The sequence below is a fragment of the Mustelus asterias genome, chromosome 5 (genome assembly GCF_964213995.1).
Source record: "Mustelus asterias chromosome 5, sMusAst1.hap1.1, whole genome shotgun sequence".
Classification (NCBI taxonomy): Eukaryota; Metazoa; Chordata; class Chondrichthyes; order Carcharhiniformes; family Triakidae; genus Mustelus; species Mustelus asterias.
In genome coordinates, this window is record NC_135805.1 from 77,534,413 (window position 1) to 77,560,163 (window position 25,751).

Genomic DNA, 25,751 nt, shown 5'->3' on the forward strand with positions numbered 1-25,751 from the left:
GAGTAGCAGTCAGAATTACCATTTTAAATGCAAGCAAGCAAGTGGAGCAACTTCAAGCCTGCCAGCATATTTCAATGCCACGTCTTCGGCGAAATACTTCATAGCGCAACAGTTAAGAGTATTGGGCAACTCAGACAACAACTTCATGATTTCCACGTGCTGTTCCAGGAAGTTGCTATCTGATTTATTCCTTAATAACAGTGGGCACTGATAGCCTCACCGTTCTCTTTAATTGCAACATCTGGGCCATAATCACAGTAGCGATGCACTAACATCCAGTATACAGTTTCAATGCTTCAGATTTTATTTATTGCTCTTTTATCTTTACAGAGCAACATTGACAAATATTTGGCCAGCCTTTTTGGTTTAATAACTAATGTACACCATGCTTATCTTCTTTGTATCTTAAAAATTTTCATCTTTTTCTACCTTCTCCGTGCTTAGTTCCTTCATTTTAGAGGCAAGAGCAATAAAATTGTCAGTTGACCAAATTTTAAAAACTTCAAAGGTTGATTTTCAGATAGACAAAGAGAGGATTGACAGCAATTTACTACAGATGCAACTCTGTCAACTACTGACATGCTTTTCAACATCATGACCAAGAGCAGAACAACCACTACAATGATAATCAGTGGTTACCCACACACGATAGTGCCTCAACAACTAATCTCTTCACAATATTTTAGGACTTTTAAGTTAAAGAAAAACAATGCAATGGTGCAGTATAAAGGATATGGTCCCAAAATTCCTATATCATTAACTTCAGAATGTCGATTTGCTTCGGCCTTAATACAATTAATTTGGAACTTCCCAATTGCCCTGTAAACTCTATTTTAATAATATTTTCTGAGAAAACAGTTCCCCTCCCCTTGAAATGTTTGTCTCTCTAATTAATGCCCAATAAATTAATCATTGGCCACAGTCCTTCTGTACACTTTGTACTCAGACACTTGCAAAGTTATCTATAATTTACGAGTGCAGACTTAAAAAGACCAACTGTATCATAAACCTGTTCTGGTACTAAGTTTTGCTTCAAACAGCCTTTCCATAATATCACTGGGCATTTAACTACTTCAACATGATAAAAGTCTCCCTGTCCATTTCCACGAGTTCCAGTTCAAAACTTTTAAATAGCTTATTACTCACATTCCAGGATAACTTGGAAGTGAGCATATTAAATAACTTATCAGGAGTAGGTATTCTGTACTCTAATAATCAAGTCTTATAACATTCAAACTAAGTACATATGCCGTCAGTAATATAAAGGCAAAATACTACAAATGCTGGAATCTGAAACAAAAACAGCAAGTGCTAGAGAAACTCAGCAGGTCTGACAGCATCTATGGAGAGAGAATAGAGCCAATGTTTCGAGTCTGGATGACCCTTGTTCAGGGCTGATGAAGGGTCATCCAGACTCGAAATGTTAGCTCTATTTTCTCTCCACAGATGTGGTCAGACCTGCTGAGCTTCTCCAGCAGTTTCTGTTTTTGCTGTCAGTAATAGTCACATAATTCTTTTGTTTAATGTCATATTCACATTAAATAAAATTCTCCTTACCTCAAGTTCATAGGTGGACTCTGAACCATCCAACATAAGTACCTTGCAGTGCACAATTTTAATCTTCTTGGGGATTTTCAGAGGGGATTTTTTGCTTGCATCTTCACCTTTCCGAAGCTCTTCGCCTTTATTACTTCCCTCCTTTACCTCCTCTGTCAGCACGTCAGCATTGTTCACCTCTGCGTTATTTACCTCTGCATCCTCTTCCAAAGATTTGACAATCTTTTCCTCTTCTTTAACTGGCTGCAAAAGTAAATTCAAGTTTGAATTTATTTCAGTGAGCTTCAAAATATAATCAACTGAATCAGTTAATTCAAAAACGTTTGCCTGTTTACAAGGTCAATATTTTGCACTTCAAAACTAACGTATTTACATTTTCTATTCCTGCGGCTATACCGAATCTAACAGTTTCATTCTGCAAATCTGAAGCAGCACCATGGTAGTCAAACTTCATCAGGAATATCGGCAATCAGCATTGATTTTCATTGATTTCTGTGACCACACACCATCAGCTGCACAATTGCAGTGGTGCAAGTTTCTACAGAATTATGGGCCAATTGCCTCACCTGCAGTAAGGAATATCATGCAAATCTACCATCCCACAAAAGAACATAATCTCTTGTGGGCAATGTTACAGGAAGTCAGGAGGCCAGATATATAACATGTTAAAAGTCTTGTCTATTAAGTCATTCTGTCACACTTGCTCCTGCAAAATCAATTGCCCAAATCTGTTCCTTATGCTCTTATTGTAATTAAGATTTTGTTGGTTTTCAATACTTGGTGAATTCAATGAAGTTTCTCGTTGGATATTTCAATTTCCCAACTGTTTCTACTCCTCAAGACCTGTCCATCTTTGAAAAGTTCCCCCACAAGAACCTCTGGCCATCAACTGCCCAATTTTAAGCAATCATTGTCTTATTACTGAACAACTCAAACCTTTTGCACTCCTCAAAGTTGCTTTGCATTTCTTACCAGACCTTCAGAGCTTGGCCTCTCTAGAAACAGGGAGTGCAGAGACCCGTGGAGAACTCCACCACAGTCAGGCCAGAGGAGGAAATATAAGACAAATCCACTTTTTTTCTAATGGCACCAGCTTTCATATATGGCAAGTTTAAATGTCCAGTGTGAATGGTTGGGTGGGCAACTATTAGTGAACGGGCAGGAGGATGGTATTGGCATATGGGTCATAGGATAGTTGGATCAGATCAGAAGGGTAGTCAAGTGGGGGCCTAGTCAGGTCGGATCGGGGTAGTCGAAGCATCAAGGAGGAGTGTCAGTTCTATAGTTAACCTAGAGGTTGCAAGTGGTTTTAACCCTTCGTTCCTTTTCTGGCTAACATATTGCTTTTTTTCAAAAACCCATTCCTGGAACATGGGATCACTGGCTGGTCGAGCTTGCACATCCCCGGTTGCCCTTGAACTGAATGGCTTGCTCGGCCATTTCAGAGAGTATTTAAGAGTAAACCACATTGCTGTGGATCTGGACCGATTTTTATTAAATTTAAATTTTACCATCTGCTGTGGTGGGAGGCAGTTGGAACCAAAGTTTGTGATTTATATCATAGTTTCAAATGGTTCCTACTGCAGGGCAATTTCCCAATGGAAGTTTGAGCCCCCTTGGAAATTGCTGTGCAATCTTGTGGGAATCTGCAGATGGGGAGGTACCCAATTCCTTTTTTTGGATACCCTCAGTACAATGCCCAAGTGCTCAGAAGTTATAGGCCAAACTGTTCTTCTACATGGAGACTGCTGCCATCAATGCTGATCTGCAGCAGGTTGCAATTTCCTATGGTTGTGGTTGGTACAGCACTGCTGTTTTCATTACTGTTATCTAACACTAAGACAAAAGACATTTGCTGCCACAGAGAAACCGTTCACAATGAACTGCATTGCTTCCTGTTTGTGCACAAACGTCAGTAAACAGAAACTCTCCGATGAGCTCTTCTGCAGTTTGGTATGTGTCAGTAAGTGTCACATGGGAAAACGTCTAAATTTTTAATTCACATTTAGTTAATTGGTTATGGTATTGTGATTTATCAGATGAACCTATCAGCCAGGCACTAATTTTGCTCTAGAGACATTATGTTTTTAAGAATGAGAGGACCGGAAATACTCCTGGTTCAAGACTGAATTGTACAGTTACATGTACAAATGAGTCTAACCAAGTAGTGCTGAGAAACAGGAATTGAATTTTCTAATGGGGGGTCAACTTGCAACATAAAAATATTTTTCAGCTTCATGCCTTAGAGATGTCATGAGTGGAGCCTGCTGTATGTAGGTCTATGAGTAAAAGAGAATGGAAGTCAGAATGCTGTTGTGGCCTTTTTTAAAAAATGGCTTGACTGAATTGCGCTCATACTTTCACAGAATTATATATTTAAACCTCTAGATGTCTCTGTTCAACTACAGCATCTTTCCATTGAGAGCAAACATCTGTTCCTTATTTTTCTTCACAAAATGTATAAACATGTTAATCCATGTTGTGATGCATCTTTCACCAGTCTGTCTGTTGTAGTATCTAGGCATTCTTGAAGTCTTCTCAAAGCCCTCAAAACTTGTAAATTAGCAAATCTCAAGATACTGCTTGTTATGCCCAAATCAAAATCAACCATATGTAGTGAGAAATATTATCTCTGCATTGGGCCAGCACTGAGGGCTTTAAACTAAACAAGGGGTGCTAAGAGATCAAGTTTGGGTAGATGTAGAAATCAATAGGGAGAGTCAAGCAGGAGAGCACAATGATAACATGGCAAAAGAGGGTCATAGGATGGCATGAAGGGACAGAGAGAAAAAAAACCCTAAGGATACTTCAAAGTTAAAATGAAAAATAAAGAAAAAAAAACTTATGTGAATGTGTGGGGCATTCATAACAAAGTAAACTGATAGCGCACATTAAAATAAATATGAACTGATGGCCATTATGGAAACATAGCTGCAGGATGATAAGCATTGGGTCCAGAATGTTGAGGGTTATATTTCATTTATGAAGAAAAGGAAGCCAATGGGATAACACTGTTAATTAAGGATGGTATAAATACATTGGTTAGAGAGTATCTTGGCTTAGGAGATCAGGATGTAGAATTGGTTTGGTTGGCAATGAGGAATACCCAGCAAAAGAAGTCACTAGTGAGAGTGTTCTGCAAACCCCCTAACAATGATTACAATGCAGGACTAAATATACAAGAAACAACATTGGGGACTTGTGATAAAGTAACAATAACCAGGGGTGATTTTAATTTAATTGATAAATCAGATTGGCAGTCGTAGACTTGATGAGGAGTTCGTAGAATGCTTTTGAGATAGTTCCTTGGAGCAGCAATTTCCAGAACCAACCAGCAAGCAGGTATTGTGTAATGTGACATGATGATTTCATTATCTCAGAGTAAAGGCACTCCTAGGTAGCAGTGACAACAATGATTGAATTTAACATACAGTTTGAAAGAGAGAAGAGTGGATCTAAGGCTAGGATTTTAAGTTATTTTTTAAAATTCATTTCTGGGATGAGGGTGTCATTGGCTAGTTCGGCATTTATTGCCTATCCCGAGTTGCCTTTGAGAAGGTGGTGATGAGCTGCCTTCTTGGCTGCTGCAGTCACTGTGTAGGTACACGCACAGTGCTGTTAGGGAGGGAGTTCCAGGATTTTGAACCAGCGAAGGAACGTCAGTACATTTCCAAGTCAGAATGGTGAGCGACTTGGAGGGGAACCTCCAGGTGATGGTGCTCCCAAGTATCTGCTGCTCCTTTCCTTCTCGCTGATAGTGAACGTAGGTTTGGAAGGTGCTGCCTAAGGAGCTTTGGTGAGTTCTTGCAATGCTTTTTGTGAATGGTTCAGACCATGGTGGTTCGTCAGAGGTGGAGGGATGGAATGTTTGTGGAAGGGGTAGCAAACCTTTTTTTCCTGGATGGTGTCAAGCTTCTCGAGTGTTGTTGGAGCTGCACCCATTCAGGCAAGTGGAGGGTATTCCATCACACTCCTAACTAGTGCCTTGTAGATTGTGGACATGCTTTGGGGAGTCGCAAGGTGGGTTACTCACCACAGGATTCCTAGTCTTTGACAGCACAGTATTCATATAGCTAGTCCAGTTCAGTTTCTAGTCAATTGTAACTCGTAGGATATTGATAGTGGGGATTTCATCGATGGTAATGTCACTGAATGTCAAGAAGTTAGAACTTGGTCATTGCCAGGCACTGTGTGGTGTGAATGTCATTTGCCAGTTGTCAGCCCAAGCTTGGATATGGTCCAGGGCTTACTGCATTTAGATATGGACTGCTTCAGTATCTGAGGCGTCGCAATTGGTACTGAACATCCTGCAATCATCAGCAAATACCCCACTTCTGACCTTATGATGAAAGAAAGGTCATTGATGGAGCAACTGAAGATGGTTGGACCTAGGACACCACCTTGAGGAACTCCTGCAGTCATGTCCTGGAACTGAGATGACTGACCTCCAATCACTGCAGCCATCTTCCTTTGTGTCAAGTATGACTCCAGCCAGCAGAGGATTGTCCCCGATTCCCATTAACTCCAGTTTTGCTAGGGTGCCTTGATGCCATACTCAGTCAAATGATTTCTTGATATCAAGGGCAGTCACTCTCACCTCACCTCTGGCATTCAGCTCTTTCGTAAATGCTTAAACCAAAAGGTCTGGAGTTGAGTGACCCTGGCGGAACCTAAATTGAGCGTTAGTGAACAGGTCATTTTTGAGTAAGTGCCACTCGATAGCGCTGTTCAGGACCCCTTCCATTACTTTACTGATGGGTGATAATTGGGCGGGTTGGCTCAGGGATAGATCAGTAAAGAAACAGTGGCAGACTTTTGTGGGGATATTTCAGAATACATTGACGAAGGAAGGGCGGTGGATGTGGTCTATATGGACTTCAGCAAGGCGTTCGATAAGGTCCCCCATGCAAGACTTCTTGAGAAAGTGAGAGGGCATGGGATCCAAGGGGCTGTTGCCTTGTGGATCCAGAACTGGCTTGCCTGCAGAAGGCAGAGAGTGGCTGTGGAGGGGTCTTTCTCTGCATGGAGGTCAGTGACCAGTGGAGTGCCCCAGGGATCTGTTCTGGGACCCTTGCTGTTTGTCATTTTCATAAATGACCTGGATGAGGAAGTGGAGGGATGGGTTGGTAAGTTTGCTGACGACACCAAGGTAGGTGGTGTTGTGGATAGTTTGGAGGGATGTCAGAAGTTGGAGCGAGACACGGATAGAATGCAAGACTGGGCGGAGAAGTGGCAGATGGACTTCAACCCGGATAAGTGTGTAGTGATCCATTTTGGCAGATCCAATGGGATGAAGCAGCAGTATAATATGAAGGGTACCATTCTTAGCAGTGTAGAGGATCAGAAGGACCTTGGGGTCCGGGTCCATAGGACTCTTAAATCGGCCTCGCAAGTGGAGGATGCGGTCAAGAAGGCGTACGGCGTACTAGCCTTCATTAATCGAGGGATTGAGTTTAGGAGTCGGGAGATAATGCTGCAGCTTTATAGGACCCTGGTTAGACCCCACTTGGAGTACTGTGCGCAGTTCTGGTCACCTCATTACAGGAAAGATGTTGAAGCCATTGAAAGGGTGCAGAGGAGATTTACAAGGATGTTGCCTGGATTGGGGGGCATGCCTTATGAGGATAGGTTGAGGATAGGTTGAGGGAGCTTGGTCTCTTCTCCCTGGAGAGACGAAGGATGAGAGGTGACCTGATAGAGGTTTACAAGATGTTGAGAGGTCTGGATAGGGTAGACTCTCAGAGGCTATTTCCAAGGGCTGAAATGGTTGCTACGAGAGGACACAGGTTTAAGGTGCTGGGGGGTAGGTATAGAGGAGATGTCAGGGGTAAGTTTTTCACTCAGAGGGTGGTGGGTGAGTGGAATCGGCTGACGTCGGTGGTGGTGGAGGCAAACTCGTTGGGGTCTTTTAAGAGACTTCTGGATGAGTACATGGGATTTAATGGGATTGAGGGCTATAGATAGGCCTAGAGGTAGGGATATGATCAGCGCAACTTGTGGGCCGAAGGGCCTGTTTGTGCTGTGGCTTTCTATGTTCTATGTACTCAGAATAAGCATATTTCTACTGTAAACTTAAGGGAAAAGCACATAAGTGCGCAAAGATGAGCGGAAGGTCAGATAATTGGTCAGAACACAAAGAATGGCAGAGAATGGCAAAGGTTAATGAGGAGAAAGAAATTAAAAGTATGAGAGGAAGATGGCCAGCTAGGAAGAGTTTCTACAGCTATTTAAAAAGGAAGAGAGTAAAGGAAGTGGGGGTCGGCCCTCAAGTGTCAATGGAGAGTTAATAGTAGATAATAAGGAAATGTTGGATGAAATAAACAGATACTTTGCTTGTCTTCACGATAGAAGATACAAAAAACATTCCAATAATAGCTGCAAATTAGGAGGTGGGAGAAAGAGAGGAATTGGGTGAAATTACAATCATGAGATAAGTAGCATTGAGCTAATTAATGGAGCTTCAGGATGACAAGTCTCCTGGTCATGATGGACTTTATCATAGGGTCTTAAAAGAGGTGGCTAATATGGTAGATGATGCGTTGATGGTAATTTTCCAAAAAGCACTAGATTTTGAAAAGGTTCCATCAGACTGGAAAGTAGCAAATGTGACCTTGCTATTCAAGGGAGGGAGGCAGAAACCAGTAAACTATAGGCCAGTTAGTTTGATGTCTGTCATGGGAAGATGCTATAAAGTTTTAAAATTTATTAGTGTCACAAGCAGGCTTACATTAACACTGCAATGAAGTTACTGTGAAAATCCCCTCGTCACCACACTCCGGCACCTGTTTGAGTACACCGAGGGAGAATTTAGCATGGCCAATCCATTTAACCAGCACATTTTTTGGATTGTGGGAGGAAACAGCACATTTTTTGGATTGTGGGGCGGCACGGTAGCAGGGGCGGCACGGTAGCACAGTGGTTAGCACTGCTGCTTCACAGCTCCAGGGTCCCGAGTTCGATTCCCGGCTTGGGTCACTGTCTGTGTGGAGTTTGCACATTCTCCTCGTGTTTGCGTGGGTTTCCTCCGGGTGCTCCGGTTTCCTCCCACAGTCCAAAGATGTGCGGGTTAGGTTGATTGGCCAGGTTAAAATTACCCCTGAGATGCATAGGTTAGAGGGATTAGTGGGTAAATATGTGGGGGTAGGGCCTGGGTGGGATTGTGGTCGGTGCAGACTCGATGGGCTGAATGGCCTCCTTCTGCACTGTAGGGTTTCTATGATTTCTATGAAACGGGAGCATCCGGAGGAAACCCCATGCAGACGCGAGGAGAACGTGCAAACTCCACTCAGACAATCACCCAAGGCTGGAATTGAACCGGGGACCCTGGTGCTGTGAGGCAGCAGTGTTAACCATTGTGCCATCATGCTAGAATCAATCATTAAGGATCTGCTGGGCAGTGAGAAAATCTCAAGGTAATCAGGAAGAGTCAGCATTTATTGGAGTTCTTTGACAGAGTAATATGTGCTGCAGATAAAGGTGAGCTGTAGACCCTCTGCACTTGGATTTCCAGAAGGCATTTGATCAGGTGTAACATCAAACGGTATTGAGGAAAATAAAAGTTTGTTTTGGGTAGTGTGGGGGTGTAACATATTAACAAGGTTAGAAGATTGGCTGGCTGGCAGAAAACAGACCGTATGCATAAATTGATCTTTTTCTGATTGTATTATGTGAGAAGTGGGCAGGCGGCATGGTGTCTCACAGCACCAGGGAGCCTGTTTTAATTCCGGACTTAAGTGACCGTGTGGAGTTTGCAAGTTCTCCCCATGTCTGTATGGGTTTTCTCCAGGTGCTCCAGTTTTCTCCCACAGTCCAAAGATGTGCAAGTTAGGTGGATTGGCCATGTTAAATTCTCCCTTAGTTACCCAAAATGTGTACATTAGAGGGATTAGTGGGGTATATATTTGGGTTTACAGGATAGGGCTTGGGTGGGATGCTCTGTTAGAGAGTTGGTACAGAGTTGATGGGCCGAATGGCCTCCTTCTGTATTGTAAGATTCTATGACTCGAAATAGCATCCCACAGGGGTTTATATTGGCACCTCAACTTTTCACGATTCAAAGCAATGGCTTAGAGATGAGGGAAGTGAAGGTATGGCCACTAAATTTGCAGATGGCACAGAGAAAGGTAGGAAAGTATGATGTGAAGCGAACATAAGGAGGGTGCAGATGATGTCATGATCTTAATGAATGGTAGAACTGGCTCATGGAAACTTGGAAAATAGAAGAGTAGGCCATTCGGCCCTTCGAGCCTGCTCCACCATTCATTTGATCTCCCCATATCCCTCTAGCCCCAGGAGCTAAATCTAAATGGCTTGAGGGGCCAAATGGCCTACTTCTGCCCTATTTCATATTTTCGACCCGTGAGGTGCAATTCATGCTAAAGGCATTACATAAATGCCATCAGAATTAAATTTATTGGAAGAAACCAGCAACTTTGGATCTATGGTCACCAAAGCCCTCCACTGCTGGGCATTTCCTTACTTTATATCTGGCACAGACTGATAGACGCAAATTAACCAACCAGTCTGTTTTTTTTGTATTATCCAACTATCAAGATGGTAGAAGGCAAACTAGATGGACCTTAATCTTTTTTATCCAGCAATTCCTATGGTCCTATCACAAGCACACAATAAGTGGAGTTAGCCATTCAGCCCCTCCAGCCTTCTGCACCATTCAAAAAGATCATGACTGATCTGACTGTGACCTCAATTTCACTTAGCTGTCTGGCCCCCCATAATGCTCATTTGTCGATCAAAAATCTAACTCAGTCTTGAATATATTTATTGACTCAGCCTCTAGTGCTCTCTGGTGAAGACAGCCTGACAACCCTCAGGAAAAAAATTCTCCTCTCAGTCAGATGAGAGTCTCCAATTTTTAAGCTCTGTCCCCAAGTTCTGAACTCCCTGAAGGGAAAACAGCCTCTCCACATCCCATTGCTTCTGCTTTAGTTATGTTGACATCACAATCTAACATCTGTAGTCTGCTAACATTTATATGGGTAGTGATAGCTAACTAGGCATGACCCGAGATGGTAGTCCTGATAATTAGAACTTTTGAAACAGAAAACACTCTAAAGATGGGTCTTGAAGATTTCAAGTGATGGGGCTGTGACTATTTCCTTTGGCAGCTTGTTCTATTGCTGTATTGTCCTTGGGAAGGAGGATTGCTGATGCACAGTCGTGAAAACAAATAATCTTCATCAGTTTGCATGGATGGCTACCTCATGTTTTGTCATTGCCAGACGACAACAGGCACTTGTTTCTGTAAATTCCCACAGTCCAATCCATATTTTCCAGATTATGGTCAGTCTACTTTTCCCCCTGCCTTGGTTGATTCCCACTCCCAACTCTTTGATCAAGGATGTTACACTGCATTTCCCACACTGATTCATGGATTGTTTCACTTTTTATTTATATCTCTTGCCATACAAGGATCCCACACAATCTGTTCAATCTTCCCTCTTAAGAAAGCCCCTTCATCCCACAAAACGGTTGAGTAAACATTCTCTGAATTGCTTTAAAAACAAATCCTTTCTTAAATAAGACTACGACTGTACAAAATACTCCAGATACAGTCCAAGGTGCTGTACAGCTGTAGCAACACTTCCCTACTTTTCTTTTTAAACTAGATCCCTCTTGTAATAAGCGTCAACATTTCATTTGCCTTCCCAATCACTTTCTGTACCTGACTAACTTTTTTGTGGTTCCTGTACCAGGAAAGCCAGATCCATCTGCACTGTAGTTTCTTCAATTTGAATAATATACTGCTTTTCTATTCTTCCTGTCAAAGTGGACAAGTTCATATTTCTCCAGTTTGTACATCATCAGTCAATATTTTGCACATTTGCTTGACCCATCTAAATCCCTTTGCAATTATACCCTCTTGACAACTTATTTTTCTATCCATCTTTGTATCATCAGTGCATTTAGCGACCAAATATTTAATCCCTTCATCCAAATCATTGGCATAGATTGTAGATAATCCAGATCCCAGCACTGGTCTCTGAACTTCACTGGTGACAGCTTGCCAATGCCAAACAACCCATTTATTACCACTCTGTTTCCTGTCAGCTAACCCATCCTCTAGTCCATGCAAATATGTTATACCACAAACTCTTATTTTATGCAGTATGTCTTGTTAAAATCCAATTGCACCTCGTCTATAGGTTCACCTTTCTTGTTACATTGACTAATTTATTAGTTATTTGCCAAACATGAATCCCTTTCACAAAACCATGCTGGATCTGCCTGATTGCATTAAGGTTATCTAAATACCCTGATAGAATCTAGCATTTACCCCATGGCAGATGAATGCGAAATGCTATGATCACTATTGCCAAAAGGTTGTTTAACTATGAGGTCAATGACAGTTCTATTGCATATTACCAGAGCTAAAATAGCCTAGAACACACTGCTCTCAAAAATTGTACTGAATACACTTCATGAACAATTCTTCCAGGCATTCTGTTTCATGAAATTAAGATTAAAATCACCCATGACTATTGCAGTGCTTTTCTTAGAAACTCCCATTATTTTCTTCCTGTATACTCTGTCCTATAGTGGAGCTATATTAAGGGCCTATAAACTCCCACATGTGACTTATTACCGTAGCTATATCTTATCTCCACCCAAACTGATTCTACATGTTGATCTTCTGAACAAAGGTCATCTCTCAATAATGCCATCCTTAGTTAGCAGAGCTACCCAACATCTTTTTCAACTTTGTTCTTCCACAATGTCAAATGCCATTGAATATTTAGGTTCCAGCCTTGGTTACTTTGCAACCACACCTCATATTGCTATCACGTTACACAAGTACTTTTTACTTGTGCTATCAATTCATCCAATTTGTTATGAAAGCTATGCTCATTCAGATAAAGTCTTTAATTCTGTATTTTTACCATTCTTAAAACTCTGGCTTTATCTGCTGGTGCATTAAGTTTGTACACTCATACATGGATTTAAAATTGTTTGGAAAAATGTTTACCTGCACAGACTTTAAATTATTTAGGAAGGAATTCAGAACAGCATATAATTTTAATTGAACGTTTACATAAAAAACCACATTGGAAATAAAAAGCGGATCCATCACGATCTGAAATAAAATTAGCTTTTCCAAATTAAAATCATTTGAGTTTGCAAAATAATGATCTGCCTTTTTCCTTTTCAGGAATTGCTGCATATTTCCAGCATTAATGTTCGTCATTGAGATTTACAGAACTTGAAGATTCACATTACACTGAGCAATATAATAAACTATGACAATCATCCTGAATTATCATACTGTAGAATTTATATTCTCATTTACAAATAAGAGATTAATTTTTAAAATGTGCATGAGATTACGGATGGCATGCAAGGGTGGCACAATGGCAGAGTGGTTAGCACTGTTGCCTCTCAACATTCTCTGTGTCTGCATTGGTTTCCTCCAGGTGCTCCAGTTTCCTCCCACAGTCCACAGATGTGCAGGTTTGCTAAAATGGTCATGCCCCTTAATGTCTCAGGGTGTGTAGATTAGGGGGATTAGTGGGGTAAATACGTGGGGTTACGGGGATGGGGCAGGTGATGGGCCTGTTAAGATGCTATGTCGAGAGTCGGTGTAGACTCGATGGGCTGAATGTCCTCCTCCTGCACTGTGGGGATTCTAGGATTCTGTGACTTTCAACTGTTACCTTAAAATATGTCGTGAGATTATATGTGCAATACAGCTTTTACTGTACCTGTGTCTCTTCAATGTTCGTTGAATGCTGCTCCCGTAGTTCATCTACCTCAGCCCGTTCTTCCAACTTCTCTTTTTCCACTTCATTTTCCAATGTAGTCTTTACTGGCTCTGGCTGTTCTTTCCCTGCTGCATCCTTATCTTCAGCTTGAGTTTGAATATCCTCCTCAACTTCTTTGTCTTCTGTAGTCTCCACCTGGGAAAGTGATTTTTGTTTTTTAAGCCATGCAGGTAAAAAGCGTGACAGTCCTTTACCACCTGACTGCTCCTTTTTGTCACCATTAGAAGGGCTAGCTTGGGGACTTGGACTTGAAACTGGAGAATGTATTTCCTGCTCTTTCAGAGGTTGTTCTGTGGACTCTGGCTGTTCACCTTCCTTGATGTCATTCTGTTGTTCTTGATTTACACTGGCAGGCTCTTCAGGATCTGAGGCTTCAGAATGATTCTGTTCAATTTGCTCTGGCTCTTCCTTTACTTCAATTACAGATCCAACTTCAGTCGTCATGATCAAAGCTTAAACTGGAATTTAGAAAAAGCATAAATTCACATAAGTTACAATAATGTTTATAGAAAATCACAATTTTGCACCAAATTAAAACTCATTGATCCATTTAAAATAAAACAAAAGTTCAATCATTTTTTTAAATCACTTCTAATTTGGAGTCTTCAGATTTACTTTCAAGTCTGGCTTTGGTTGCACATTAAAGTAATCCCAAATTCAAGACTACCAGTTAAAGAGCACTCATATAAAAAAGGTCACATACGAAAGAGATAGTTCTCCCATTGAAGCCATAAAATGTGCTTCTAATCCTAGCCAATACATAAAGCCTTCCTCACAGCAAGGCAGGAAAAGAAAAGCTACACAAATTCTAAATTCACTGAATTTGCTTCAAATCAATATTTTTATGCCCAGTGAAGGCAATTCTTTGTCATTACTTTAAACATGGACTGTGTTTGTACAGAAGTTTTTGGAATGCTAAGTGGCTAAAAAAGCTGCCAAGGTTCAGGCGGGTATTGCAAATTCAACACAGATTATATCAAGTTTCCTGGAGGGTCCAAATAAAGCCACTCTGGTTAGAGAGCTCTCCCTTCCATGAACATTCACAGATAATACCCCTCAGTGGAATTCACTTAAGTCAATTTAAATGCATGCAAATGCATTTAAATGGCAGTTGCGCCCATTTCGGGCACCGTGCCGATCGCAGCCATTTTCAGGCCTTGGTAAAGGGGAAACCGGCGCGGAGGTGAGCACGGATCGTGCTACTCGCCTCACACCCGACTTTATCAAGTTTTCGCGTCCGAAAACAAGCGCACCATGATGGTAAAATCGGGACCAATGTCTCCAAGTTTGCAATTCAACAACTGGAGAACTGCAAAAAAGCTTGTTATCTACAAGTGGGTGTGATGACCCATCATCTACCTCCATCATATAGCAATGGTGTTCAGTTTGAAGCTATTCTGGCTCGAAAATAGCAGTTAATCATAAAACCAGCTACTATTATTCCAAAGATCTAGATACTCTGCAGAAACAGCAACTCCAGGAAAAGACCATCGTCTTTGCCTTTAAGAATTTGGAGGCTGTAAAATATCAAGAAACCTTCCAGCTTAATTCCGTAATTCAAGTTAACCTGTAAAGCTTCTGACACAAAACCATAAGTGCATAGCTACATGACCTGAACATTAATCTGAGGGAACCTGCAATAATTCTGATATTCAAGTTTGAATTCATCTAAATTACAATTCTAGAGTGGTGAAGACTGCTTTCTTTACCAGGCCACAAAGGCTGTTCTTCTGCAACGAACCAACACATGAACTATTCCCTTGTTTACAACTTATAAAAATAAACTATTTTAACTGTACTTTGAGTGTGTGCGTGTGATAATATATACATACACACGCACACTCAGTGATGGGCATAATATTTCGACTTCAGGGGTAAGTAAGTGAATAAGTAATCCTCTTTTTTATTTAAAACCTGTGAAACTTTAGTTATTTAAATTGACACCACACTCTTGTGGCTAAGAAACAGACGCATCTTGCTCTATAAAAAAAAACACTAATTACAGAAAATAAGGGAAAAGGTACACCGGTTTCAGTTCACTCCTGACCATGTCCATAACAGTAGGGCATTTTCTCCCAGTTTCCCTTAACAGTTCAGTCCAAACAGCGCTTTCATCAAGGTGGTCGACGTATTCAGCTCTATCAAGTCATTTTAAGCCAGGCATAACTGCACAATACTACTGGTCCAAATGGAAAGCTAATAATCACATGTAAGGGTATTGTGGACTCTATCAGCAAGACAATTCTGCATGATGCGATGCAAGAACATAGGTTTGTAATGCAAACAGTCTCATACTTCTGATGACCTAAATAGATTATAAAATTATTCCAGCAGGGAATACAAAATGTACATTCTGCACAACAGATCGATAATTATGAAGGCGCAATGTTGTTTTCCAGCTGTGTCACAGAAACTACAGATCTGGACTCGTTACCAAGAGTATTTTGTTATCCCTTTTTCCACTGCAGTCCAATAGGAAACTGGACAGTCAACTATAGCAAGAAAAAGTGTGACAGTGACCCTATATATTTTTGTGGAATTGCTATCTGCCTGATATGGCTTACATGTGCTCCACCATTACATAACTAAATCAGAACATTTCAAACCAATTCACGTTTGATTAAGTTACTCATTAGCTGCAAATCATTCTACTTGCTTCCATTCTTTCTCTAACAAATAGAATATTCAAACCCATGGTAGCCAAAGACAGGGCTTTCTGAACTGGGGATCACAAGATCTGCAGCAGCAGTGGCTGCCATGGAGGTCCAACTGACTGCTAATAGCTGCAAGGCTCTTTTAAATCTCGATTTATTTTGAAATGGTGGCCATGGCCTAAAAAGTCGATTCGAGGCCTGTTTTCTGCTCCAAAAAAAGCAACCGAAAAGGCAAGTTTCTAAAAATATTTTAGAGAAATCTGGAAAACTGCCCCTCCCCCACCTCCACTCGCTCCCTCAAGTCTCTCTGAGGAGATGGTCACAGGAATTACGAAGGCCCAAAAACAGTGGGAAAAGGTTTGGGAAGCACTGGCCCAAGTTTGTCCACAATTATTTTTGCTTTTAACTGACATTCTCCAAAATTACAGTGTAGGAGTTTACATAAATGTTTCATTGGTTCATGGTAATCCCTCATCTGAAGACAACAGTATGGGTTGTGTTGGGTAACATGGAAGGCCATAATTTAGCCCTCGTGGAGAATTAACCCAGTCTACTGACTTCTTTCCTGTGTGAAGCTTCGTTGTTCCTGGAAACTTCCCATTATGAAGTGGGGTAAGAAAGCCAGAAGGCTTATTCCGAGACAGATGGATGTGACTAGTCAGTTTTTCTGCAAGAGTTGCTATGTTGTACATTAGAATTATTAGAGTGCCACAGGTTTTGCCAACAGAGCAGAAGCCATGTCATAATCTCTTAAACGGCAGCAGCAGGTAGTTGGGAGCTACATGTACTTGCAGCATTTTTGCAACCATTTGCATTCCTACAGCAAAGGAGGATAGACAAGATGCAATCTTTTCCTCTAAAAGTTCAATTATTTTGTTCCAAAATAACAAATATATCTATCTATTTAATATATATATTTGGCACAATGTAAATAATTCAGGGAACATACCTTCCTGTTCTGTTGAGTACTTCTGCAAATCATTTTTAAGAAACTATGTTAGTGCTGGCAATAGGATCTTGGCAAAGTGGAATGATTGACTTGGTTAAAAAAAGTGCACAATATCTAATGTTCCTCTTGTAGAAGCACCTTATTTTCAAGGCAAGGATGGTCAAAGGGAAGACTATTGTGCATTTGTGGGAATCAAATGTACTTTTTAAACAGGAACGAAAGAACAAAGCTGCCTCAAAACACTTTGTAAAGCTTCATGCGCGTGTTGCCCTATTATCAAGTTTGTCCACTTCACCATTGTGTATAAACACTTTCATTAATCCCACAGCCCTATGCAAAATGTAGCTCGCTTCATTAAACATTGAGCACATTCTTCTGTTGTAAGATATAGAGACAGATTTTAATCAATGAACAGTGTGTGCAAGTGACTGTAGATGCCAGGTCCATCTTAGCTTTCAGATAAGATTTCAGCTCATGCAAGGATAATGCTCCCAAGCACAGCTCCAAGTGATTCTGAGCTTTTCAGCTAAATAGATGCCAATTTATAAAAATCTAGAACATGTTTTAACAAGACCCCAAAATTATAGTTTGGTTCTTTCAAAGTCTGACGGAAAAGGGTATAAATCTAGGAGCGCAATTGAACTGTAATGCTTGCAACATTGCCATTCATTAACAGCCTATAAATATCACAGATAGCAATATATAAGACAATCTTTCAATCCTTCTAAAAATGAAGGTGACTTATATATGCAGAGTATAAAATATGAAATGCCCGTGTCAGTGGTGGCCATTTTGCAGTGTGAAAAAATAAAACATAACATTGGTACTCAATTTAAATGAACATGACACGTTTCATAGAATTCTAGATACATTCAACCATAATCAAAACATCTTAAAAACTGTCATTCAACATCTGACACAAAGCGTTCATCAAATTCATGGAGTCAGTTTGGCAATAGAATCATAAACATCCCACTCTCAGGTGTGGCATTTCCAATTTCAGAATCAACAAATCATCTTCCATCTAGGATATTCTGCATTGTTTGAATTCGATGACAGTTTGTGCATTAATAGCAACCCACAATTTAATGGAAGAAACTTCAAGTACATTTTCAAGCAAGGGTGGTCAACAGGAAAGATTTATGTGCATTTGGGGTCATTACATGAATGTTTAAACCGGAGTGAAAGAATAAAGCTGTCTGAAAATATCTTAAAGCTCTATAGTTAAGTTTGTGCACTTCAACACTGTGTACAAACACTTCCATTTATTCCACAGCTCTACCAAACGGGCCACGGGAATTGTAGGGTGCATCATTGAACATTGTACATCTTTCAACAGATTAATGTGCTCAGATAGGTTTTAATCAATGGACACCGTGAAGGTGAAAAGCTTGTGGAGGCACACATCCAAAAGGTTGATCTACAAATGTTAGACAGTCTGATATAGCTGCAATGGCTTCACAGGTGTCACTTGATCTCATCGGCTATATGGGATCTAAATATGCCCACACTAATAAGCTGCACTCTTTGCCACTGGGGCACCCATTCTACACATCATCAATCCACAATTTCACTCATCCATTGAACCATTGTTTAACTTCATTCCATCAGCAGATTAGTGACACTGTGAATCTTGTATCATGTCTTGTGGTTTTCACTGGAATGGAGTTGAATATTCTGCATTCTTGAATGATCTGATGTCAGTTTGTGCATTAGCATCATCCCAGGTCTTCACTCCACACTTCAGCTGCTGGGAATATTGAAACTCATGGAGATTTCATCATACTGCCAATGTGACGCGTAACACAAATGGTACTATCTGATGAATCACTGGAAACTGGTAAATTTGGCTGATATTTCTGGTAGTTGCTGAATGATCCTGGTCTTATTCCACAACACTCGACATTCTTATTCTATAAAATGGCTGCATTAAATTGAGGTTGCTCTGAAACCTTTGCCAGACTTGTGGTTTGATTTGACACACTTAGTGGTGCATATACATATTGCATTTCTACATAACCATACTGATGATTTGTGAGGTCCCACTCTGATACATGCTTCTCAAGATCAGACCAGTGGCTGGTCACAGTTCCCGTGGCCCATTTGGTCTTGGATACTTTAGTACGGATTCATTCTTCTTCCATCCTCTCATCAGTTTTTCACAAATGTCGACTTCCCTCAATGGAGCAATTATTCAAGCAAATGTTGTGACTTTTAGCTTGAAACCAGCTTTGTACTTCATTCTTTTTCCAGACGATTCATGCACCACATGCAATCTGCTCTGTGGGTATGTCTTAAGCTCCTGCACATCTTTTCAGCAAAACATACGCTCCTGATCATCTGCTTGCTTGATCCCATGTACCAACCTACAAGGTGAGTAAACATGTATTTGAGGTGAAAGGTCAACTCCTAATGTAAGTGCAACCTTGTTTAGCAGAAAAGGGGGAGGGGGATCAAAACATATGCCCATTTTTTAAAAATTCATTTTCAGGATGTGAGCTTCACTGACAAGGCCAACATTTATTGCCTATCCCTGATTGCCCTCGAGAAGGTGGTGGTGAGCTGCTTTCTTGAACTACTGTAGTTCCTCAGATATAGGTACAACACAGTGCTGTTAGGCATTTTACCCAGTGACAATGAAGCAATGACAATATATTTCCAAGTCAAGATGATTGAATGACTTGGAGGGGAACCTCCAGGTGATGGTGTTCCCAGGTATCTGCTGCCTTGTCTTTCTAAATGGCAGTGGTCATGAGTTTGGAAGGTGTCATCTAAGGCGCTTTGATGAGTTCTTGCAGTGCATTTTGTAGATGGTACACACTGCTACCACTTTTTGTCCATGGTGGAGAGTGTGAATGTTTGTAGACGGGATATCAAGCAAGCAGGATGTTTTGCCCTGGATGATGTATAGCTTCTTGAGTGTTGTTGAACATGCACTCATCCAGGCAAGTGAAGAGTATTCCATCACACTCCTGGCTTGCACCTTGCAGATGATGGACAGGCTTTGGGGAGTCAAGAGGTGAGTTACTCGCTGCAAGATTCCTAGCCTCTGACCTGTTCTTAACGTTAGTCCAGTTTAGTTTCTGGTCAATGGTCAATGGTAACCCCCCCGCCCCCCCCCCAGGATGTTGACAGTGGGGGATTCATCAAAAGTAATGTCACTGCATGTCAAGGGACGATGATTAGATTCTCTCTTGATGGAAGTCGTCATTGCCCAGCACTTGTCACGTGAATGTTACTTGCCGCTTACAACTCAAACCTGGATTCCTAAAATTCTTGTTACATTTGGGCATGAACTGCTACAGAATCTGAGGAGTCACAAATGGTGCTTGAACATCATGCAGTCATCAGCAAACGTCCCAATTTCTGACTTTATGATGGAAGGAAGGTTACTGATGAAGCAGCTGAAGATGGTTGCACCTCGGGACACCACCCCAAGGAACTCCTACAATGATGTCCTGGAACTGAGATGATTGACAACAACCATCTTCCTTGTAAGAAGTCTCACAACACCAGGTTAAAGTCAAACAGGTTTATTTGGTGTCATGAGCTTTCGGAGCACTGCTTCTTCATCAGGTGACTGGAGAGTTGGGTTCACAAACAGGGCATATCTAAACAAAGACTCAATTGCAAGATAATGGTTGGAATGCGAGTCTTTACAAGTAATCAGGTCTTTACAGGTACAGACAACGTAACAATCACAGGTTAAAGAGGTGTGAATTGTCTCAAGCCAGGATAGTTAGTAGGATTTTTCAAGCCCAGGCCAAATGGTGGGGGTTACACGTAGCGTAACACGAACCCAAGATCCCGGTTGAGGCCGTCCTCATGCGTGTGGAACTTGGCTATCAGTTTCTGCTCAGCGATTCTGCGTTGTGTGTCTTGAAGGTCGTCTTGGAGAACGCTTACCCAAAGATCGGAGACTAAATGCCCTTGACTGCTGAAGTGTTCCCAGACAGGAAGGGAACACTCCTGCCTGGTGATTGTCGAGTGGTGTCCATTCATCCGTTATCGTAGCATCTGTATGGTCTCGCTGATGTACCATGCCTCGGGACATCCTTTCCTGCAGCATATGAGATATCTTCCTTTGTGCCAGGTATGACTCCAACCACTGGAGGGCTTTCCTCCTGATTGCCATTAACTCCAGTTTTGCTAGGGCTGCATGATGCCATACTCAATGCTGCCCTGGTGTCAAGGGCAGTCACTCTCACCTCACCTATATACAGGCCTAAACATGATTTTTGGCACTGCAAAAATTGGGTCATCTTGTATGTCAGGTTGGCTTATGTGCCCTGATCTATAGTACTTGAACGCTTAAGCTGGACTGGAATTTATGTATCATCACTTACAGTTCTAGAAGTAGGTGTGCAATTTCTGAGATATGCCATTAATTTCGAGATCAGATTCTCAGTCACACTAAAGCTAAGCAGTAAGAGTAGTATTAACACCAGTCTGAAACCAATAGCTGCAATATAACCTCATTTTAAAAACTTTTTTAAAAAAGAGAATTGACTATAGAAAAGTCAATTTATATTATATAGAAATGAGAACTGAATAGAATGAACCTTCAAATTAAATTGTGTGCAGAAATTAAAGAGAGATTTTTGAAACTCCTCTCAGCTAAAACAATCACTGCAAACATGAAAAACAGCATTTGTCAACACAATCCACTAACATTTTGTAACAGTAATTAAACTACGCAACTATTGGACGAATGAAATCCTCAGGCAATCCAATAAAATATTCAAGAAATAACTCGTCATATTCCATATTCTCAGAAATTGCCAAAGCATTTTATAGCCAATGAAGTAGATTTGAGGTGTAATCACTGTTACAACATAGGAAACACAGCAACCAATTTGCACACATTAAGGTTTCATAAACAGCAACGAAATAAATGACCAGATCATCCATCTTAGTTGCTGGTTAAGCGATATAAGTTGACTAGAACACTGGAAAAATGCCTCTGCTTTTCTTCGAATACTGCAGTGGGGTCTTTTATATCTGTCAGAGAAGGCAGTCAGGGCCAAAGTTTATCATATTTGATGGACAGCACTTCAAAGTGCAGTAGTGCTGCCTCATTACTGTAATGAGGTGACAGCTTGGATTATGTGCTCAAGTTTTGAATCTAAACTGACAGTGCAGTAATAATAGCAGCACCGAACTGAATTTTCAATCAAATTACAGGATTGTAATTTCTTCACTTTTGGAACAGTGGAATGCAGGCCATTGATCTCTTTTAGTGACTATTTGTTTGAATGATCACCCTGCAGTCCATATAGAACATAGAAAAAAATACAGCACAAACAGGCCCTTCAGCCCACAAGTTGCGCCGGTCATGTCCCTACCTACCTAGGCTTTATATATATATATAAGTAAGTTGCCTTCTCCTACCCAAAAGTACTGCCTCCATTGGTACCATATGAAATTGTTCTTGCCCTAAACTTTCTCGATACATTGCCCATGTCAGTGTTGAGTTTTGGACCCAGAAAGACCTCATATTATCACAAAGTAAACATATGGTCCTCCATGTTTGGCATTATGATGACAGCTCTGAGCAATTAAGGCCCTTTCAGATAAGAAAATATGAGTTAAGTTGTGAGGGTGGTGTATTATTATGGGAGTAAGGATGGTCATTCCCAGTCTTGTTAAAGAGTTACATTCTGCCCATCCTGAGATATAAAGGTTGAAAATGCTTGCACACAGTTACGCGTGGTAGCCCTGGATAGATACCGACTTTGACAATCTGGTCAAACAATGTGGCCAATGTCATATGCGCCACAGAACCACAGAATCCCATCTCATACATAGAATCGCTACAGTGCAGAAGGATGCAGGCAGTGGTGCTAACCAGGGGTTTGCATTCAGGTCTAGAAGGATCTTCCACTGTACTGCACCCCTTGTGTTTCTTTTATTCATTCAGGGGATGTGGACAGTCCTCTACTGCCCATCCTTAACTGCCCTCAAGATATGTGAATGACAAGCTAGCTCACTGCACAGTCAATCATTACTAATCATTAATAATCAGTTTGTTTTAGCATGGGGGGGAAAAAAATGATAGCTCACTCTTTTAAAAAAAAGTAGTTGGAGGGTGGGAAAGACGAAGAGGATCTGAGAGCCGAGGTGTTCAAAATGATGGTTGGTTTATTTCACTGAATTCTCACTATGACATCAGAACAGAAAAGGCAAAAACACAAGACATTGAGAATGTGTGAGCTGCTGATGTTAGGCACGCAAAAAACCTTTCAGCAGAAGTACAACAAAACACCAAGAATTGTAGCACTGACTGAACTTCAAAAGGAACAGTGGTGAAAAGAGAAAGGTAAGCACAAAATTAAACTGCAACAGTACTAAAATAAAGCCCAAAGTGATGTATACACCAGCTGTGATATTTCAGAATCGAAGCCTCAAATCTTGCATAGTCTTACACTTGCAGTGGGCTGTAACAACACATATCCAGGAACAGGTATTACAACGCCCAACACTGGAGACAACAACTCCGATCCCCTTCCCCACTGTTCCACCCATCCCTGACTAAACAACCCAAAGAGCATAATGCTTGTAATGTATTTGTGTATTATGCTAAAAATGTAATGACATAATAAAAACCCATGCTTGGTGTCCATCTTCCTTTGAGAGCCTCAATACACTACAGTGATAATGTCAGTCTTGCAAAGCGAAATAAAGGCTCTATTATTACACTGCCCACTTCGCCACACTGGCAATCCTGAATTAACAAAACCCTGCTTCCATACATTTGTCAAGCCCACTCCTCACATAGCTTTAAGATAAAGGCAAAATACTGCGGATTCTGAGATCTGAAACAAAAACAGAACATGCTGGAAAAACTCAGCAGATCTGACAGCATCTGAGGAGAGAATAGAGCCAACGTTTCGAGTCAGGATGACCCTTTGTCAGCTCGGAGTGTGGTTGCAACATTATAATATACTGAAGATGGTAATATTCAAGTAATATTGCATGATTCATTATGACTATTTTTTAAACTTTCAAAGTAGGCACCGCTGGCAAGAATCAATCATGCTGGTTGAAATTGAAATTGAATTTACACACAGGTCACAACGAGTTTGTGACAAAATCAGTCAGCATCAGAGTCATTTTTCCTGATTTTTTTATTTCCAGAGTATTTTTTAAATTCAAGTTCTCCAATTGTGATGGTGGGATCTTAATTCAAGTTTTCTGGATTATTAGTCCAGGCCTGGAGATTATTGGTCCTGTATCACATTCATGTACTTTACTGGAAGCACGTCCGCAAGTCAACGAATTTTGCCGCAATTTTCAACTTTGCCACTGTTGATGGCAATGGAAAATTTTCCGTTTGGGGAATTGCAGGGACGATCACTCTGTTCAAAGCGCATACACATTATCAATGTATAACACACAGCTATCACACACCAGCACTGTGGCAGCCAATAGCCATATTAGTGTAAATTGGTAAAAGGAGGATAAATACAGATGTTAGAAAGCAAATTCTGATAAGATCCCAGCTGATGTTACTTTTGGACAATCCCAGGGGTGGAAGACAGCAGGACAGATCCTAACTTTTACTTTTTTTGTTTTGCTACATGCAAGGGTGCTACTGGACAGTCACAGGAGTCAGCTGATGAACGTTTAACAAACTAACAATTGACCAAATATAATACACTATTCCGTCACCCCAACTAGATGTTACAGATATATACAAATTCTTAAGGATAGCAACACAAATTACAGCATCTATTTTATACTCTAATGTTCACAGTAAGTACACAGTCCATATCAATGTCCCTTGACTTCAGTCTTCCTGAAACTTTATTCTGTCCCATTCCTTTGTTGCCTGGATTTTTCAGTTCTTTAGTTTCAGATCTGCTCTCTGCAGTCTTTCTTCATGTCTCCGTCACAGCAATTTCTGTGAAAAGCTCCTTGCTTCAGGGTTACCTTGTTGCAACTCAACTCAATTGCATTTGCTGTCTCAGTGTGGGACCTAGGTTGCTAGGCAACAATTTTTTTATTCTGTATTTGCTTTAGGGTCATAAAACCTCATTACAATGCAGGCAAAGTTCAAAGTGAAACAAAACTGAAGTTCTTAATCCTTTCTTAACGCACAAATACATAAACACAATGGAAGCTTAAACTTAAAGCTATAGATTATGCCCATCACAAATACAAATATAAATGACCTAAAACTATATCTATTTCCTAACAATTTCTTATTATTTTAATTATTTTTATTTCTAGCCTTCCCATCAAATCGGTTTATCAGACATGGTGTACCATCCATGAAACAAGTTGCCTCCCTCTTCTAGGTCATATGCTTCCAATTGGTTTATAGGTTGGATGCTCGGTTGTATCTTGACAACACTGTCAAATAAGGCTGATAAGCTGCAGGTGCAAATTGCCAGGTGGGTTTTTACAGAGTAGCAATAAAGGGAATCTGGCTTAAATAAGGCTGTAAGAAGTTTAACAACACCAGGTTAAAGTCCAACAGGTTTATTTGGTAGCAAAAGCCACACAAGCTTTCGGAGCTCCAAGCCCCTTCTTCAGGTGAGTGGGAATTCTGTTCACAAACAGACCATATAAAGACACAAACTCAATTTACATGAATAATGGTTGGAATGCGAATACTTACAACTAATCAAGTCTTTAAGAAACAAAACAATGAGAGTGGAGAGAGCATCAAGACAGGCTAAAAAGATGTGTATTGTCTCCAGACAAGACAGCCAGTGAAACTCTGCAGGTCTAGGCAACTGTGGGGGTTACAAATAGTGTGACATGAACCCAATATCCCTGTTGAGGCCGTCCTCGTGTGTGCGGAACTTG

At 40.8% G+C, this 25,751-nt stretch overlaps 1 protein-coding gene across 8 annotated transcripts in view; it reads right to left on the reverse strand.

The window, feature by feature from the left end:
- The window catches only part of epb41l2 (erythrocyte membrane protein band 4.1 like 2), a 165,390-nt gene that overhangs the window by 86,451 nt on the left and 53,188 nt on the right, over positions 1 to 25,751 (reverse strand). For all 8 annotated transcript variants that reach the window (XM_078212856.1, XM_078212859.1, XM_078212855.1 and 5 more), the window contains exons 3-4: positions 13,275 to 13,792; positions 1,558 to 1,800 (exon numbers count right to left, since the gene is read on the reverse strand). In XM_078212856.1, coding sequence (XP_078068982.1) covers positions 1,558 to 1,800; positions 13,275 to 13,778 — 747 coding nt within the window. In that variant the 5' untranslated portion in view covers positions 13,779 to 13,792. The remainder of the gene's footprint in view (positions 1 to 1,557; positions 1,801 to 13,274; positions 13,793 to 25,751) is intronic.